This window comes from Scyliorhinus canicula, chromosome 16 (assembly GCF_902713615.1).
Source record: "Scyliorhinus canicula chromosome 16, sScyCan1.1, whole genome shotgun sequence".
Classification (NCBI taxonomy): Eukaryota; Metazoa; Chordata; class Chondrichthyes; order Carcharhiniformes; family Scyliorhinidae; genus Scyliorhinus; species Scyliorhinus canicula.
In genome coordinates, this window is record NC_052161.1 from 97,808,398 (window position 1) to 97,826,993 (window position 18,596).

Sequence of the window (18,596 nt, forward strand, 5' to 3'; positions counted from 1 at the left end):
GGTGCTGAAAACAAGGGTGCTGATGAGTCCAGGGGTGGCAATTTTCGGGGTTTCGGAAGACCCGGGAGTCCAGGGGGAGAAAGAGGCTGATGTTCTGGCCTTTGCTTCCCTGATGGCCCGGCGACGAATACTGCTGGCATGGAGGGACTCAAAACCCCCGAAGACCGAACTATGGCTTTCGGACATGTCAAGTTTTCTGGGTATGGAAAAAATCAAGTTCGCCTTGAGGGGATCTGTACTGGGGTTCGCCTGAAGGTGGCAACCATTCATCGACTTCTTTGCGGAGTGAGCGTCAGCAGGGAGGGGTAGGGTGGGGGGAGATTAGAGTAGAGTAGTGTAGGAGGGATAAATAGGCGGGTAGTGTCGGTGGGTGAGGAGCGGGTATGTGCATTATGGTCTGGTTGAATTTTTGGTTTTTTGGTTGATGTTTGCATATTTCTGTAACCTGTAACTGTTTACAATGGCAAAAAAGACCTCAATAAAATTGTTTTTTTTAAAAAAAAAGTTGGGTTTGAACTTTGCACTCGCGCCTCCATTTTCTGATGTTTTATACCCCCAATCGATCCTCAACATTTAAAATCAATAGCGCATTTAATCTGATGCCCAAAACCATCACAACCAAGACAGATGATCAACTAATAAAGTTCAGAACAGATATCAATGATGCCATACACTTAATAGCCAGGAATAGCACTGTGGCACTGTGGTCAGCATTGCTGCCTTACAGTGAACCTTACAGGGTTCACTCCCTGAAGTTCCGGATGGAGGCGTTCAAGTCTGATGACCCTGACCTATATAAGAAATCCAGGTATGACGTACGGAAAGCCACCAGGGATGCAAAAAGACAAAAAGGCATCAAACTAGAGTCCCAGGCCAACAGCACTAATCCACAACGACTATGGCAGGCCTACACAAGATCACAGACCACAAAGCCAGGCCAGGTGGAATATCTGGGGCTGGAGCATCCCTACCCGATGATCTGAACAAGTTCTATCCCTGCTTTGAGCAGTCAGCCAATGCATCAGTGCCATCCGCCCCAACAGCCCTGGGACACACCCATACCCACTATTACAGCCTCAGAGGTAAGAGCTGCCTTCTTGAAAGTGAATCCGCGGAAAGCGATGGGCCCGACAGAGTCCCTGGGCGAGCACTCAGAGCCTGCGCAGACCAACTGGCGAGTGCATTCGCAGAAATTGTCAACACCTCACTCCTCCGCTCCAAGGGCCCCACCTCCTTCAAGAAGACCACCATAATACCAGTGCCAAAGAAGAACAAAGTAGACTGCCTCAACGACTACCGACCGGTGGCCCTGATGTCTGTCATCATGAAATGATTCAAGCGGTTAGTCATGAGACGGATCAACGCCAGCCTCCCAGACAGTCTCGATCCACTGCAGTTTGCCTATCACCACAACCGGTCCACAGCAGATGCTATCTCCCTGGCTCTACAATCAACACTTGAATACCTCGACAACAAGGACACCTACGTAAGACGGCTGTTCATAGACTACAGCTCCGTCTTCAACACCATTATCCTGACAAGACTAATAACCAAACTCTGCAACTTTGGACTTGACCCCTCCCTGTGCCGCTGGATCCTTGATTGCCTAACCAACAGACCGTAATCTGTCAGGATAGGCAACAGCACCTCCTCCACAATAGTGCTCAACACTGGGGCCCCGCAAGGATGTGTGCTCAGTCCTCTACTGTACTCTCTATACACACAGGACTGCGTGGCAAGATTTAACTCCAATTCAATCTATAAGTTTGCGGATGATACGGCTGTGGTGGGCCGTATCTCAAACAACGATGAAGCAGACTACAGGTGGGAGATAAATCACTTGGTTGCATGGTTTACCGAAAACAACCTCTCTCTAAATGTCGGAAAGATCGAGGAACTGGTCATCGACTTCAGGAAGCATAGCACGACACACACTCCCGTCTGCATCAATGGCTCTGAAGTGGTGATGGTGGATAGCTTTAAGTTCCTGGGGGTCACCATCACCAACAGTCTGTCCTGGTCCACTCACGTTGATGCAACAGTCAAGAAAGCCCAACAACGTCTCTACTTCCTACGGAAGCTAAAGAAATTCAGCATGTCTGCATCGACTCTCACAAACTTCTACAGATGTGCGATAGACAGCATCCTATCCGGCTGCATCACAGCTTGGTATGGCAACTGCTCGGTCCAAGATCGCAAGAAACTGCAGAGTGTGGTGAACTCAGCCCAACGCATCACACAACCTTGCCACTCCCACACTGATTCTGTATACATTTCCTGCTGCCTCAGGAAGGTAGGCAGCATTATCAGAGACCCCTCCCACCCAGGCATTGCCTTCTTCCAGAACCTTCCATCAGGCAGAAGGTACAGGAGTCTGAAGACCCGCACATCCAGACATAGAAACAGCTTCTTCCCCACAGCTACAAGACTCCTCAATGACTCCCCCTCGGACTGATCTGTTCCCTGTAACAACACTATTCACGACGCCCTATGCTGCTCTTGCTCATGTTTTTGCTTCGTTTGCCCCCTTGTTCCGCACTGTAATCAATCACTGTTTGTTGATGTACCATTTGTCAATGCTCTCTGTTGATTATTCTTTTGTCTCCCATGTACTTACTGTGTACGTTCCTCGGCCGCAGAAAAATACTTTTCACTGTACTTCGATGCATATGACAATAAATCAAATCAAATCAAATCAGTGCTAGGGACCTGGGTTCGACTCCCACCTGGGGTGACTGTCTTGAGTAGAGTGTCTGTGTGGGTTTCCTCCCACAGTAGATGTGCAGGTTAGGTGGATTGGCCATGATCAATGGGCGTGACGATATGGATGGAGTAGGGGAGTTGACCTAGGTAGAGCGGGGGGTTGGTGCAGACACAATGGGCCCTATGGAAATGCTGGTTAAATATTGAGGGCAGCTTGCTCTTTCATCTCATAAGAACAAAACAAATAGGACAAGTCATTTGGCCCTTTGAGCCTGCTCTGCCATTCAATATGATCAAGGTTGATCTGATCTTGGTCTCAACTCCATTTTCCTGTCAGTCCCTACAATCCTTGACAGCCATTTTGTTTAAAAATGTCTCAGCCTTGAGTAAGCTCAATGATTCAACCTCAATAACTCTCTGGATTAGAGAATTCCAAAGATTCATGACACACTGAAGAAGAGAAGAAATTCCTCATCTCAGTTTTAAATGGGGCTGACCAGTTATTCTAAAATTATGCCTCCCCCCTCAGTTCAGATTGCCCCACAACGGGAAACATTCTCACAGCATATATCCTGCCAAGCATCCTCAGAATGTTGTAATTAAACCACTTCTCATTTTTCTAAACTACGAGTATGGGCTCAACTTGCTCAAATCATCATCTCTCCTTGTCCACAGCTACCTAAAGATAAATTTCAGTGATACCAGTTAGGTGAAGCCAGGTAATAGATGAGAAGTGAATACGTGCAAGCACAAAGTCACAAAATACATTAAAATTAATATGCCAACAGAATTATACCAAAATTCACAAGAAAATAGGCAGTAACTTTCGGACAAACAGAAAACAAAATTTTTCTTGCCCGTTCAAATAGAATGGATGGTTTCAAAACAAAATGTACCTTTGTAATGTGGACCTGGTCAGGTTGGAGATAATCTTGTAATCTTCATTTAACTGATTCTTTAATCTAAGAATCCTGCATTTCTCCACCACACAATCTCTACATAAAGCAGAAGCTAAGGATAAGAAAAGTGCTTCATTAGTATTAGCAATACTTAGTTCACAACTTTCATTCTCTACATTTTTGGTTCTTGCAAAACCAAAGCTGTTTTTGACAGTCATACACAGATCAATATTAGTGATTAGCTCAAAAAATGCTTCCAGGTGTTTTAACATAAGATGATTTCACTGGTGAATTAAGGCTCATGGGTATACCGAAGAATAACTCGACTAAATGTGCCAAATACGAAAAGATGCTTTCACAGTTGATAAATAGGAACAACCCAATCCCAGGTGAAAGATAGAACAGTAGCTGGGCAGGCATTATGGAGATGAAACAAGCCGGGAAGGCTGCTGAAGAGGCAAACGATCATTTATAAACAGAAGCAAGTATAAAATCAAGGAAATTATGCTAAATCTCAATAATATACTGGCGAGAGCCTGGTGGAGCATTGTGGCCAATTCTGAACACCACGTTTTAGAGAGAGTGCAGAAGCGATTTGCTAGATTGCCACAAGAGACTAAGAACTACAAGAGCTGTGGTTATTCTACCTCCAGAGATGGAGAAGGGAGTTTTGATAAAGGTGTTCAAAACCAAAAGGATGTTAATAAAGTAAATAAAAAGAAACTGTTCCTAATATCAGAAGGGTCAGTAACCAGAGGACACAAATTTAAAGTTATTGGCAAAAGAATCAGAGGTGGTCACAAAAGAGAAAAAAAGGTTAAGTAAAGAGATTTCATGTGTCTGAAATGCGCAGTCTGAAAGGGAGGGTGAAAGCCAATTCATAAATACTCCAAGGGAAAAGTTTTCAAGGTTGTGGGAAGAGTGTAGAACTACTGACTAGCTCATCTAAAGAGCTGGCACAGGCAAGATGGGCTGAATGTTTTCCTCTGTATTGTATCGGCCAAATAATTGAAAATGCTTTTGTCTTGTCTGCTCACATAACTTAACTCATTTAACTGGCATTTCTATGTCAAAAAGGCAGATGTGTTTTATTTTGTAGAGCAAGCTTGGGATTCCTTTACTAAATCAGTTTCATATTTCCTTTGGTTGCATTTTATAATAGTGGCAATTATAAATACAGACACTTGCAAAATGTTATGGTTATGACACTAATTGTCGGATTTTCATCAGCGCAAAAGTCAAAGGTTCAACTTTTAGTTCAAAGACCCACGTGAAAAATTCACACTTTATATTTATATTCTTAATGATCAAATATAGTGCCTCAAGATTGCTCAGATTTAGAAGAACTGAACACAGCTTCAGCTACATTTAAAAGGACATATTTTGTTCTTCAGCTTTTATTTATTTTATGACAATAGCACCAATCGCCTCCTCTTGTGATGCTTGTCAAAAGGGAAGAAGAGGAAAACAATGCTGTGAAGGTGCACTCTAAATGCTGCAAGTAACCATCAGAAATGTACACAGAGTAAATGTGGATTTGGATCCTTTTACGTCTCAGAGTTGACCATAGCAACTGACCCCTCATCAACATGACTTGTGGTTCACACTTGCCTTCATAGTCCTTAGATGGGCACAAATGTACAAGATCTCTTGCTTAAAGTTATCTTACAAAATACTCAGCAAATTGGACTTAAAATACCATGCCTTCAAGCTTGAAACCAAAGCAAAGTATGAAGAAAGGGAGATCGAGATGGGGTGAGTAAATGAATCCATAGTTTTTTTTAAGGAGGGAGGGGTTAACAATGGTTTTAAAGAAAAGGCAGTGTCAGGGGATAGTGAGCTGCTGACTGTTAGCTAGCAAGGAGGCTGGAAAATGGTAATAGGTGGTTGGGAAATGAACGAGAAAGACACTAAGGGAGCAGGAGATCTCAATGAATCAATGAGCTTGTAGACAGTAAGAGTAAGAGATGTGGGAGAAACTGCTTAAAGATGGAGATCACAGCAAAAATGGGTGGGGGACTGAGTGGGAAAGGGAATTTCACAAACAATTTGCATTGTAGAGATTAAATACTCGTATTCTTTTCACTTAATCTTCAAGGTTCAGATGGAGGGGTTGAGGGAGAATCTTTTAAGGCGGCTGTTTGTAAAGAAATTTGCTTGCTTTGATTAATCATGTTCAATCAAAACAACATTATTCTGTTTGTCAAAATGTATTTTCACCAAGTTCCAAAATATTGGTACCAATTGCACACCTATGGTCAAAACAAGATGAAATGATAAAAGTAATCTTGTCGCTTTTAAGTAAATGATTCTACTTTTGTCAGCCTGCGTCAACATTGAGCGATTCAAAGGCCAATATAACAGGCCTGATGCACAGCAATGTTCATTTAACTTGCCGTTAAACTCAGAGAAGTGGCCCTTATTGCAATGTGGTTTATCCGTCCCTCAGTCATCTTTGTCAAATGCCAGTTTTTGACGCTAATTCACGATTCAGGCCGAGGCCCTCCTTGGTAAAACAAAAACAATCTTCTTCAAGAAAGTTTGATTCTTGGAGGAAGACATCTGACAGGCTTACTCAATTCTCAAATTGTCTCCATAATGACAGAGAGACGAGCATTTGTAAGTTCCTGGATTATCACATTCCACGTAAAGTGCTCTCCACCTGCACCTTCAGCCACAAATAATGAAAGGGTCTCGTTTCTCAGGGGTGGAATATCTCTGAAACAGCAATTACATTTTGCTGCTGTTTTTAATTTTTTTTTAAACATGCTTGCTATTGGATTGTCAAATATCAGCTCTCACCATGTCGAGATCTGGGCTATTCTTCTGGGAGTGAGAGAAAGAAATGCTTTCCCCAGTATAATTTCTCATTCTCTGCTGCAAGTAGAATCAAGGAAACTCTTCCTTCAATTGAGTGATGATTAATTCATCTATTGTAAGATCCTGTTGTGAAGAATAGGAACTCCACTTCAATTGGGTGTAGCTGAATCTCTTCCATGTTATTTGTGCAATTATTGAGCTCAGAATTTCCGTAAAATTGGAGTTGGAGGTTGCCAAACTGCAATATGGTTATATAGTACCTTGTCCCAGTCTTCAGAACCTAAGGTGGTTACTAGCTGTTAGCAACTTTCTGTATCAGGTCTGAGAATGGAGCACATGTAGGTACCATTATTTTTCAAACGTGATGCTAGCTGCAGATGGGTTGTTTTTTTTGTGACGGATTCGAGCGTGGGTTTTGGGGGGGGGGGGGGGGGGGGGGTGAAATGGGATGTTAACATGATTTCAGAAAGAAAGACAACGATAGAGGAGAACCAACTATTGATAATGTCAGCATGGGAATAGATCAAATATGTAAACAATCAAAGGTGGCAAATCTCACCTAAAGGGCTGCCATCCCTTGACTCAGCTCACAGTGGGCACCGTGCAGAGCTTGGAAAACACATCAAAATGTCTGGAAATCATGAGTCAAGAGATCAGGCGCGCTGGCAAGGAGCTGTATGAATCTAGGTTGATCTTAGGGCAATTAGCGTCACAAGTAGGTTTACATTAACACTGCAATGAAATTACTGTGAAAATCCCCTAGTTGCCACACTCTGGCACCTGTTCGGGTACACAGAGGGAGAATTCAGAATGTCCAAATTACCTAACAGCACATCTTTCAGGACTTGTGGGAGGAAACTGAAGCGCCCGGAGGAAACCCATGCAGACATGGGAGAACGTGCAGACTCCACAAAGACAGTGACCCAAGCTGGGAATCGAACCCAGGTCCCTGGCGCTGTGAAGCAACAGCGCTAACCACTGTGTTAGCATTCTATGAACTTAACAGATGTGCAAACGGGTTCCAGATTAGCACAGATGCTGAACTAGTAGTGGAATTCCAGAGATGGGGCTCAACTGTTTCCAGAGGGAGAGAGAATCACAGGAAAAGTGTCACAGCACTTCCATTAGATATCATAAAGAGTAAGGTTTGATCTGGGTTTATAAAATGCTCAAGTAATACACTGGGCCTCATGGGCATCTTTTAAAAACTACCAGAAATTATTTTTTCTTTTTTTAAAGTGCGAGGATTCTCCTTACTGCACACTTGCATTTAAAGTTTACTTTTTGGGAGAAGCTGCTCTACGTCTATACGCTCTTTTCTGTTTGCAGCTGGAGTTCCAGTCAGGCAGGATCCTGGCTGTATGACACAGGCCATTGCCAGGCTGCTTCCACTTAATACAGCTGCAAGGAGTGGCAATCAAAGCCCAAACTTAAACAATACGGAATCATTAAAAATAAATAAAAATGGGTTGGAATGTGCCATCAAAACTAAGAAAAGCTTTGAACAAACTGGCAAGAAAACTTTGTCAAAGAAATGGGCAAAGACTAAGAAAACAGTATTCATCACCCCAGAAAATCCACTTTTGGAACCCAAAGGACAGTAAAAGGGCAAAAAACTCAACTCAAAATCACCATCTTTGGAAAATTAAGGCAAACAGAGGAAAATTGCATAGAATTATGTTGCATTTAAAACTGAAACAAACCATTTGGCCTCAAATAGTTTGCATTCTGTACAAGCCCCTTCCCATTCTACTTCATCAAATCTGATTGATATACTCTATGCCTATCCCCCTCATGTCTATCTAACTTGCCTTGAAATTAACCTCGGCTATTTGTTTCAACTACTTGTGGCAGTGGATTCTAGTCACTCTTTGGCAATTCAGGTTTCTCCTTCCTACTAGATTTATTTGTGACTACCCATATATATATATATATATATATAACTAGTTATTTCCTCCCCACAGGTGAAAATATGTTAACCATGCCTAATCTATCAAACCCTTTCATAATATTGCAATATCTTTCAGGTCACCACTAAGCATTCTCTTTTTCAGAGAAAATGCCTCACCATCTGGTCAATCTTTCCCGATGGATAGAATATAATAATAATAATCTTTATTGTCACAAGTAGGCTCACATTAACACTGCAATGAAGTTACTGTGAAAAGCTCCTAATCGCCACATTCCGGCACCTGTTCAGGTACACAGAGGAAGAAATTCAGAATGCCCAAATTGCCCAACAGCGCCATCTTTCAGGACTTGTGGAGGAAACCGGAGCACCTGGAGGAAACCCACGCAGACACGGGGAGAACGTGCAGACTCCGCACAGATGATCCAAGCGGGAATCGAACCTGGCGCTGTGAAGCAACAGTGCTAATCACTGTGCTATCATGCTGCCCGTGTTGGGTCTAGTCTCAATTCCATAGACTTTCAGTTCTGGTGGCACCCTTGCAAAAACTCAGTACTTCGATATCCTTTTTTATAACCTGGAGGCCGGAACTCTACACAATATTCACTGCGATCTAACATGGTTCTTTACAAATTTGACAAACATGTCCGCTTCCAGTTTTGTTCCTTTAGAAATGAGCCTCAGGGCCTTGTTTGCTCTTTTTCTAAAATGGTCTTACTAACTTCATGATTTGTGTATCTGTGCCCCGGGTTCCTTTGCTTCTCCATCTCATTTGGGCACTATTTTCTGAGAAATGTAGTCTCCTTATTCTTCCTGCCAAAATGCACCGTCTCACACCAATCTATACAGAAATTCATTAGCCACTTACATGCCCATTCTTAAGTTTAGTGCTGTGCACTTGAACCAACAGAACTGAGTTTAATGTAACTAAGGTTACTAAAGTTAACTCATCTAATCGTTTTTTGACCATAGTAAACTCTGCAGACCTTTTACAAAAAACATTACAAACTAGTTAACTTACCATCTAATCTGGGACCACCTCCATATCTGGCATAGAAGATATCAGCTGCTTTCTGGGAGATCCTTTTAACATCACAGATTTTGTCAGGAATAAGTCTGTTATGCACACAGAGGTGGCAAGAATTGTCAATTGGCTTTGTTACTGCAGAATCATCCAGCCACTTCCGTAACCAGTCTACCGGTAGAAATTCATAGTGCTCATCTAAAACAAAAAATTTAAGCTTTAGTCCATGATCTTGTTACTTTGATATTATATGTAAACTAACAAGACCATTTTTATTGTGCTAAAATAAGAGGAGTCTGAAGAGGAGTCATACAGACTCGCAATGTTATGTTCCTCTCTCCACAGATTCTGCCAGACCTGCAGGAAAAGTAGAGGCAGCTGTGAATCCGTGACGACACCAGTGGCCAAAAGTACTGTAAAAACTCACCATCCAAGCTCACACTTGCAGAATGGCCATTTGGGAGAACAACTCAACAGATACTGGCAATGTTGAACTTTATCGACCAAGTTCTACTTGCAGCAGATATGGGAACTTTTTTTAATATAAAAAGATTACTCGCTGGTGCGAGTGGGGCACAGGGTGTTGGTGAAGTAAGTAGGAGTTGCGGGGAACACATTGGCTGATAATAACATGCTCCAATGTGACAGGCTTACCGAGCCAGGAACACAGGAAATATTTCATCAAGTTTGGTCTCTTCCACATTGATAATAAAGCTGCTGACTAATCACAGTAACCAATCTCCAACAGACCCAAACAAAAGGTAAAGCAATGGGAATTATAGATCCAAAGACACCGGTGCCTACTAAATATGCTATATTTACTAAACCATGCCGTAAAATTCTTATATACTGAATTAAAATATTATTTTCTGAAACTTTATTTTAAATTTGAAGGAATCAATACTATCCGCTTACACTGACTCTGTCGGGAGTCTGTTCCAATAAACTTGCCACTCTCTGATGAATAATATTTCCAGAGTGGTTTTGAATTTACCTCCTTTAAAGCCCAGCGTTCTCTGGTTCTGCTGTTCTTCACAGCATCAAACAGTTCATGATAGGCAACATGAACTAGACCCTGAAGAATCCTAAAGCATAGCAACACTTCTCAGCCTCTTTTACAGTGTAAAGGTATCAGATTTATATAATTCAATCCCTCCATCCCCTCAATCCCTTCTGTACCTTTTCAATAGCTGCAACATTCTTTTTAGTGCAGTGGTGGCCAGAACTGAGCACTAATTGGGCTTTTTCTATCCACCTTTCTTGCATGCCTGTATGCCATATACACTTTCTTTAGGTAACAAAATAGGTGTTCAAAATTAAAATGAAGTTACCCATGTGCATAGCCAGCAATGCTCAGTTTTACAATACCCATTTCCTGAAAAGAATGCTGCCTCATCTCATCACTTTACGAACTATTCAGTACAACATTCCCAATATTAATTCCACAAAGACATGAAAGAAGCTAGGGAAAGACTTGGAAAATTGTTCCAGGAATGAGGGTCTTCAGTTACTTGCAGGGGTTGGAGAAGCTGCGGCTCTTCTCCTTAAAGAGAAGGTTGAGTGGAGATTGGATAGAAATATTCAAAATCATGGGAAATTTGGACAGAGTTGTTCGAGCGGAAACTTCCCACAGGCAGGAAGGTTGAGAACTAGAGGGCACCGATTTAGAGTGAATGTCATCAGCAACAGGAGGAAAAACTTTTTTTAAAAACGGTGTTTAGTAACTGGAATGCACTGCCCGAGAGTGTGCAGGAAGCAGTTTCAATCATGGTTTTCAAAAAGGTATTGGATAATTATGTGAAGAGCAAGATATGGTCAGGATACAGGTAAAAGGTGGAGAAGTAGCAAAAGCCAAGTTACTCTTGCAGAGCTACAGCACAGGCACAACGGGCAGACTGGCCTCCTGTACTAAACTGTTCTATAATTCAATAAGCTCCACTCAACCCTGACAATCCTTTGAGTTCAGTGTAAGTGAGCAAATATCTCTCAGCTAATCTCTCAGAGTTTAGGATTCCTATCTGTTTCAGATGCGACTGTAGCTTCTTATATTCCCCTCTGTAGGACACTTTGCAAAGAATGCAGGGAAAATGGACAATACTGAGAAAGCAAGCAGGTGCAAGGTTTGTCTGTTGATTCGAGTTGTAGCTCCCAGACAAGACCAATACTGCAAACCCATTACCATACTAATGAGCCATCTCTGGGGACAAAAGGGTAACATTTAAGTAGGCAATACCAAGGCAGACACCCCAGCGCCAGAGGAGACTAGAACAAAGCAGGCCAACGGCCACCTAGGACCTACCCAGCAATCAGGGCACCCACCCCTTTATTGGAGGAAATCAATACCAATGATCAAGATGCGGTCCAATTAATTGGGGCCAAGTTCAAGGCCCGCCCAAAAGCGCGCGAAGCCGCTTTGGGTATAAGCCCCCGAGAGAGAATCGCTCTCTTGGCTTTGGCTCTCAGCGAGGAGAGACCTGCCTGGCAGCTGCACCAGAACAAGCAAGTCCAAAGTCAATGCACGCTACGAGACAGACGCTCCTAGCTACTATTCTGTACCAGCTCGACCCCAGCAGCCTCAGAACCGGACAACGGCCATTGTTCCTCTGACTGAGTGGGCACCCGAAGGTAAGTATAGGCTTTAGTTGTAGTGATAGTTTAGTTGGCAGAGTTTTGTGCATGAGTATATTTGACTGTGTGTGTAAATAAATGAGCATTGATTTCAAACTTACTAACTGGTGTATCGAGTCTTTGATCAGTATTCGGTTTTGAACCTTGTGGCGGTATCGAAAGATACCTGGCGACTCGAGTAAACGTAATTAGAACTAAGGAAGGCGACCATATTAGCCGCCATAAACAGAGCCAATTAAAGAGAGAACACAGCGAGCAACACCTCTTCTATCTCACGATCACTTCGCACATATTTTAAAACAAAATTACAAATTTCACTCAGCACAGGCCTTCAATATGTTACTGCATAGTGGACTCACGACCAAGGCTAGAGTAGCAGAAGCAGAATGAATAGAAAGTTGGCAGTGCATTACGGATTAAAATTATTTACTCAAACTGATGTAGGGCGGAGTGTGGTATTCCAAAGGGATCGCTGCTGGACCGTTGTAATTCATTAATTATACAGATGTCTTGGGCTCAGGAATTAAGGCGCGCAATTTCACAATAAACAGACTCCACATTTATGAGTTTAATTACGACTGAAGACAGGAAAATTAGAAAACAACCTGCAATTATTTAGCAGTATTTCTATACAAGTGCATCATAGAAATGTTGATGCTAAATTTGATATTAAGCCAATTAAATTGATATTAAGGCAGAGCTTGGCCAAAGGTTTTGAGGCGGAGCGTTGGAAAGAGTGTAAGAAATAAGAATTGACACACATTACTGTATTAATAAACGTGCAGAATGGTAAATTAACTCTTGACAGAAATAAATGTGAGATGTGCATTTTAGTTGTAGGAACAATTTGGACACTTGCCCTTGGAAAATATTGTGTGAAAAGGGCAGTTTGTGGAGCACAGATTCACAAGTTGTTTAAAGCAGGAATGCAGGCAACAAAGCTATAGAAAGTACAAAGTTCAGCAGATCATTTCTAGACGACTGATCGAAAACAGCAAGGGTGTTAAACGTGTATAGAATAATCGTTACACAGCTGTGTACAGTTCTAGTCTTGAAATTATAAAAATAATTAAGAGTATGAGGAGAAGGCGAGCCAGATGCTGGCGCGCCAGCTGCGGAAGCGGGCTGCGCCCTGGGAAATATTGAAGATATGGACTGGGGCTGGGGATGTGGTGTCAGAGCCAGGGAAGATAAATGAGGCCATTTAGAGAGTATTACCAGAGACTTTATGAGGTGGATCTGGGTGGAGAGTAGGGGGGACAAGGGGCGGTTTCTGAATGAGCTGGAATTTCCCCAGGTGGAGGAAGCAAAGAGGCAAGGGTTGGAGGAGCCCCTGGGGCTGAGGAAGGTGGTGGATAGTATCAGGGTTATGAAGTCGGGGAAGACTCCTTGGCGTAATTTTATAAGAAATTTGCGGCGGACCTGGCACCACATCTGTTGGGGACGTATAATGAAGTACTAGAGACGGGAGGAGTTGCCGGAGATGATGATGCAGGCAGTAATCACACTCATCCCAAAAAAAGGGAAAGACCCAGTGAAGTGTGGGTTGTACAGACCCATATCACTATTAAACACGGATGTGAAAGTATTGGCTACGTTATTGGCGGGGAGGATGGAGGACTGTGTCTTGAGGGTGCATGCAGAAGATCAAACAGGCTTTGTGAAGGGCAGGCAGCCGCGAGTAATAAATGCTGTTAAATGTGGTGATGAATCTGTAGGGCTCTCTGGTACCAGAGGTGGTGGTGTCCATGGATGCAGAGAAGGCATTTGGCCGGGTGGAGTGGCGGTACTTGTTCGGAGTTTTGGGCCGAGATTTGTGGCATGGGTATGGTTGCTGTATGTGGCACCAAGGGCGAGGGTGAGGACGAATGATATAAGCTCACAAAGCTTTGACTTATGCAGGGGTACAAAGCAAGGGTGCCCGCTGTCACTGCTGTTGTTTGCGCTGGCCATATAGCCATTGGCTACGGCTCTCAGGGGGTTGACAGTGGCGGGGGATAATGAGAGGACAGAGGGAGCATCAGGTGTCGCTCTGTGCCGATGACCTCTTGCTGCATGTTTCGAATCCGTTGGAGAGCATGGGAAGGATTATGGGCCCGTTGGGGAGGTTTGGAGGGTTCTCGACATACATGCTGAATGTATGGAAAAGTGAGGTAATCCTGGTGAATGAGTTGGCACAGCAGGCTAATTTAGTTTCGGGGGGTTGCGGTAGCAGGGGATAGGTTTACATATTTGGGGATTCAGGTAGTGAGGGAATGGACAGGGCTCCATGAGTGTAACTTAACGAAGCTGGTGGAGGAGGCCAGGGATGATTTTAGGCGGTGGAATACACTGCACTTAACGTTAAGGGGAGGGTCCAAGAGGTGAAAATGAATATTCTGCCGAGGTTCTTGTTTATCTTTCAGGCTCTCCTGATCTTTATACCAAATGCCTTTTTTTGGAAAGGGGACACAATCATCTCTGACTTTGTGTGGGCGGGGAAGGTGCCGAGGGTGGGGAGGACCCTGCTACAGAGGCAGAGGCAGCAGGGGGGGGGGGGGGGGTTGGCGCTGCCAAACTTGCTTCATTATTATTGGGCGGCGAATGTGGACAAGGTGTGGTGGTGGTGGGAAGGAGGAGGAATCATGTAAGGGGTCTAGTTTGAGGGCTATGGTGACGCAGCATTGCCAATGGCTCCGAATAGGTATTCAGCGAGCCCAGTGGTGCAGGCCACGGTGAAGATATGGAATCAGCTGAGGAGACATTTTATGGACATGAATTGCGGAGTATGGAGTGAGGCACTGTGAAGGGTAAACGGGACCTCCTCGTGTGCAAGAATGAGCTTGATACAGTTTGATACAGGGTGCATAAGACTCGGGCGAGAATGAGTGAGTTCTTTCAAGGGTTAGCAGATGAGTATGTTTCCCGGGGTGTTTATTTGCTGTAACCAGCTTTGATACATGTTTGTAATAAAATACATTTTTTTTTAAAAATAGTTAAGATGCAAGAAGGATTTACAAAGATGATACGAGAATTGAGAGGGTGTAACCATAAGATTTTACTCTAGAGATCCAATAGAGGCCTTTAAAATAACTAAGTGGTTTGACAGGGTAAGCAGTAATCTTTTCAACGTAAGACTCCAAAAGTCGGGGTCATCAACATACATCAGACACTGAACAGGACATGAGCAAGTCAATGCAGCTTCGAGAATTTTAAATCTTAGTGAGAAAGGCATAATTTAGCATTTATGTAATGAGGACAACTCAGGCAGAAACGTCCTGATGCGCATACGTATGTGGTCCCCAGATGAAGATATTTTATTCACTCTCTAATAAGTGAGCACTGCTAATGCCTCTCTTATTCCTACTGCAAAAGCTAGGCCATAATATAAAAAAGGAAGTACACTCATTAACAATCAAGTACTGATATTTTTCTCTAGTTATTTCTATATATTCAAATGTATTTTTCAAAAATTATCTCCGTAAGATTTGCTATTGATATATTTTCTCCCCATTATTTTCTATCCTGATGTGTATAATCTAGCAGGACAGGTCTTATTGCACCCAAGTGGGAATTTGTTTTGCAAGTGTGTGAGGTCAAGCGATTGTCACGGGCACCATCACAACCAATTCCAATTTCAGCCTTCTACACACCCCCACCTGCATGGGTCACTGGAAAGTAAATCAAAATCAGGAAGAGGGCTGATGCTGCCCCTCCCTAACCGAGAACAATAGTAACACAGATGAGCTCAGTGAGCTGCACCAGAAGCAAGTTTTCCATTCACTTGTCCTTTTTCGTTCAGAAGATCATCAGGGCAATTTGGGAGTAAAGTAAACAACTACTCTGTAAAATATTTATTTAAAATTTTAAATTATTTTTCTCAAGGAAACAATACATCAAGAAAGACCCAGGTTGATTTTTATATTTTCAACTGTTCTTGCAGGATCAAGAAACGTTACACCGGTACTTCTACCTATGTCACCTACTCAGCATTATCGACAGATTTCCTGTACAAATATCACAGAAAGCCGAATGGTTGTCTTCAAAGAAAATTCTTTACACCGGTGTACATACAATAACTGAACTCCATCCTCTAATAATTTACAGACCTTCTTTAGCTGGTAACATGTTAAAGAGCTCTTGCACCTCCTCATGCTTGGCTTTGCCTTTATCCACACTCTGCTTCCGCATCTCAGCCATTTCCATGCACCACTCCTCAAATTTTTTGTTGTCACGTTCAACCATTTTTTGTAAATGCGCTGCAAAAAAGAAAGGAAAGGAAAGTTCCTTAGTGACTGGGAAATAAACGGGGCTCAATGATATAAGCCAACAAATCCAAAAACTCCACGATAGATGCAGAATTTTCACCACGTTAGACCCACAAGTTTATTGATTCTATGCCCAAGACATGAAGAGCAAAATTATTATAAGCAATCTCATCTCAATTAATGGATGCTGTTAACAGCTATAAAGTTGTAGAAATCAGTCTGACGGTAATCGGTACTGTCTTGTACAGGCAGTATTTGTGGGTTCCTGGACCAGAGGTCATGCTTCTTCCAGCACCGAATGCCAAGTACCTTTATCACTATACTGCTTCAGATTAATTGCCTGGGGAGTTGGTGGGAGTGGTCAGGGGGTGGGAGGAGAGCGAAAGTAAAGCACATTGGGGAGGCATTGCACTGGTTCGCCACCAACCAAATCACTTCCTATTTTCCTGAAGTGACAACATACCTTCCTAAATATAGGCTTTAGAAAACACACAAATGGCTGGATGTCACACAACATGGATGCCAGCACTCCCAACCAATGTCATGTTACAGCAAGGTACTTACAGCAAGCACTTCTCTCCCACCATTGTGGGTGCCCCTGCAGCACTGTAAATAACCTGTGCTGTAACTATGTCCAAGAGTCAGAGGTGCAATGCATGAATGGAGATTTGTCCTGCCGAAGGTGGTGGTTTTCTCCAATTTCAAACTACTTTCCAAAATTTACCAGTGTGGACACAAAAGTACCAGTGATCAAAATATTGAATTACTAACAAATTTCAGGTGACTGTTCAAGCAGCACGCAATAGTAATTTACACACTTAGAGGTGCTGCGGTCAGACCAGGACTGTTAGCTTATTGCAATATCAAATCACCAGCATTCAAATACATCAAATGTACAGTTCTGGTCACTACATTACAAAAAGGAATCAATTGCATTAGAGAGGATACAGAGGAGATATGAGGATGTTGCCAGAGAAAAGAGTGGAGAGATTGGGGTTGTTTTGTTTGGAACACATGAGGTGAGGGGAGATTTGATTGAGGTGTACAGGGCTGTGAGGGGCCTGGATAAAGTGGATGGAAAGGTCCTGTTTCTCTTAGCAGAGAGGTCAGTGACCAGGGGCACCTACTAAAGTGATTGGTAGAAGAAGAATTAGAGGGAAGATATTTTCCACAAAATGTTCTAAATATCTGAAAAGGAAAAATGTACAAGGACGTGTCGTGAGGGTGGAGAGTGACAGTATGTCACTCAATAAGTCGGATAGCACTATTTTGTTATTATTTTCTTTATTTGTTTTCGGGATGTGGATGTCTCTGGCTGGGCCAGCATTTATTGCCCATGCCTCTGGATATTTAAGAGTCAACCACATCTCTGTGGGTCTGGAGTCACATGTAGGCCAGACCAGGTAATGATGATAATTTCCTTCCCTAAAGGATATTAGTGGACCAGATCAGTTTTTACAACAATTTACAATGGTTTTGTGGTCATTATTAACCTTTTAATTCCAGATTTTAAAAATTAAATTCAAATGTCACCATCTGCCCTGGTAGGATTTGAACCCAGATCCCCAGAGCATTACCCTGGGTCTCTGGATTACTCGTCAGCAACAATAACAGTATGCCACTGCCTCCCCTGCTGTAATGATTCTAGGAAAATTGCTGTGGGAGCAAATAAATTGAAAGGGAGATAGATGCTTACATGGAAGTTGAACAGTTATTTCCTTTTCCTTGTCTCCTTCCACTTTACGCCTGTACACCAACATATAGGCATTCCTTGAACAGTGAACACCTTTCACACATTTAGGTTTTCGTGTCTGGGACTTTGAAGGCTCTGCTAAAAAGTGCAAATCAAAACTGGAATATTAATACTGGCAACAGGATTGAAGTAAAAAAAAGGACAGAATCACATTTTTAGACATGCCAGGAATAAGATTAATGGTTAAGAGAATTCTGATGATTTTAAGTAAATAACACGCTATAATGTTCTCACAACAAGGTACATTTATTTCCTTATTTCCCCTTTCTTTTATTTTGCTGTTACACTTTTGATCCATGGGTGATTAATGGTCACGTCTCTTTAAGGCAAGCAGCCTGTATCTTTAATTCAAGCAGAATAAACCAGAAGTTGCAGATTTGTCGGCACCAGAGAGAGAGAGACATGATGGGACTGGGTTTGATTGATTGATTGGTGGCCAATGAATTAGCCCAAAGGGCCATACTCTGCCCAGTAACAGGGGGGTGACGGTGATTGGATCCTATCCGAGTAGAATGCTTTTCAGAGTCCTAAAGAGCTGCATTTTGATCTTGGCAGCACGGAGAAAGATCCTGCTACTCTCTCCTAAGTTTTTTTTCTCCAGAAAAGCTGTGTG

General features: G+C 42.7%; 1 protein-coding gene across 3 annotated transcripts in view; it reads right to left on the minus strand.

The window, feature by feature from the left end:
• usp48 (ubiquitin specific peptidase 48) overlaps positions 1 to 18,596 on the minus strand; it is a 155,343-nt gene that overhangs the window by 56,958 nt on the left and 79,789 nt on the right. For 2 of the 3 annotated variants that reach the window (XM_038821325.1, XM_038821323.1), the window contains exons 10-13: positions 17,927 to 18,061; positions 16,072 to 16,221; positions 9,353 to 9,553; positions 3,600 to 3,714 (exon numbers count right to left, since the gene is read on the minus strand). In XM_038821325.1, the coding sequence (XP_038677253.1) occupies positions 3,600 to 3,714; positions 9,353 to 9,553; positions 16,072 to 16,221; positions 17,927 to 18,061 (601 nt within the window). The remainder of the gene's footprint in view (positions 1 to 3,599; positions 3,715 to 9,352; positions 9,554 to 16,071; positions 16,222 to 17,926; positions 18,062 to 18,596) is intronic. The other variant, XM_038821324.1, reaches the window with a different exon arrangement.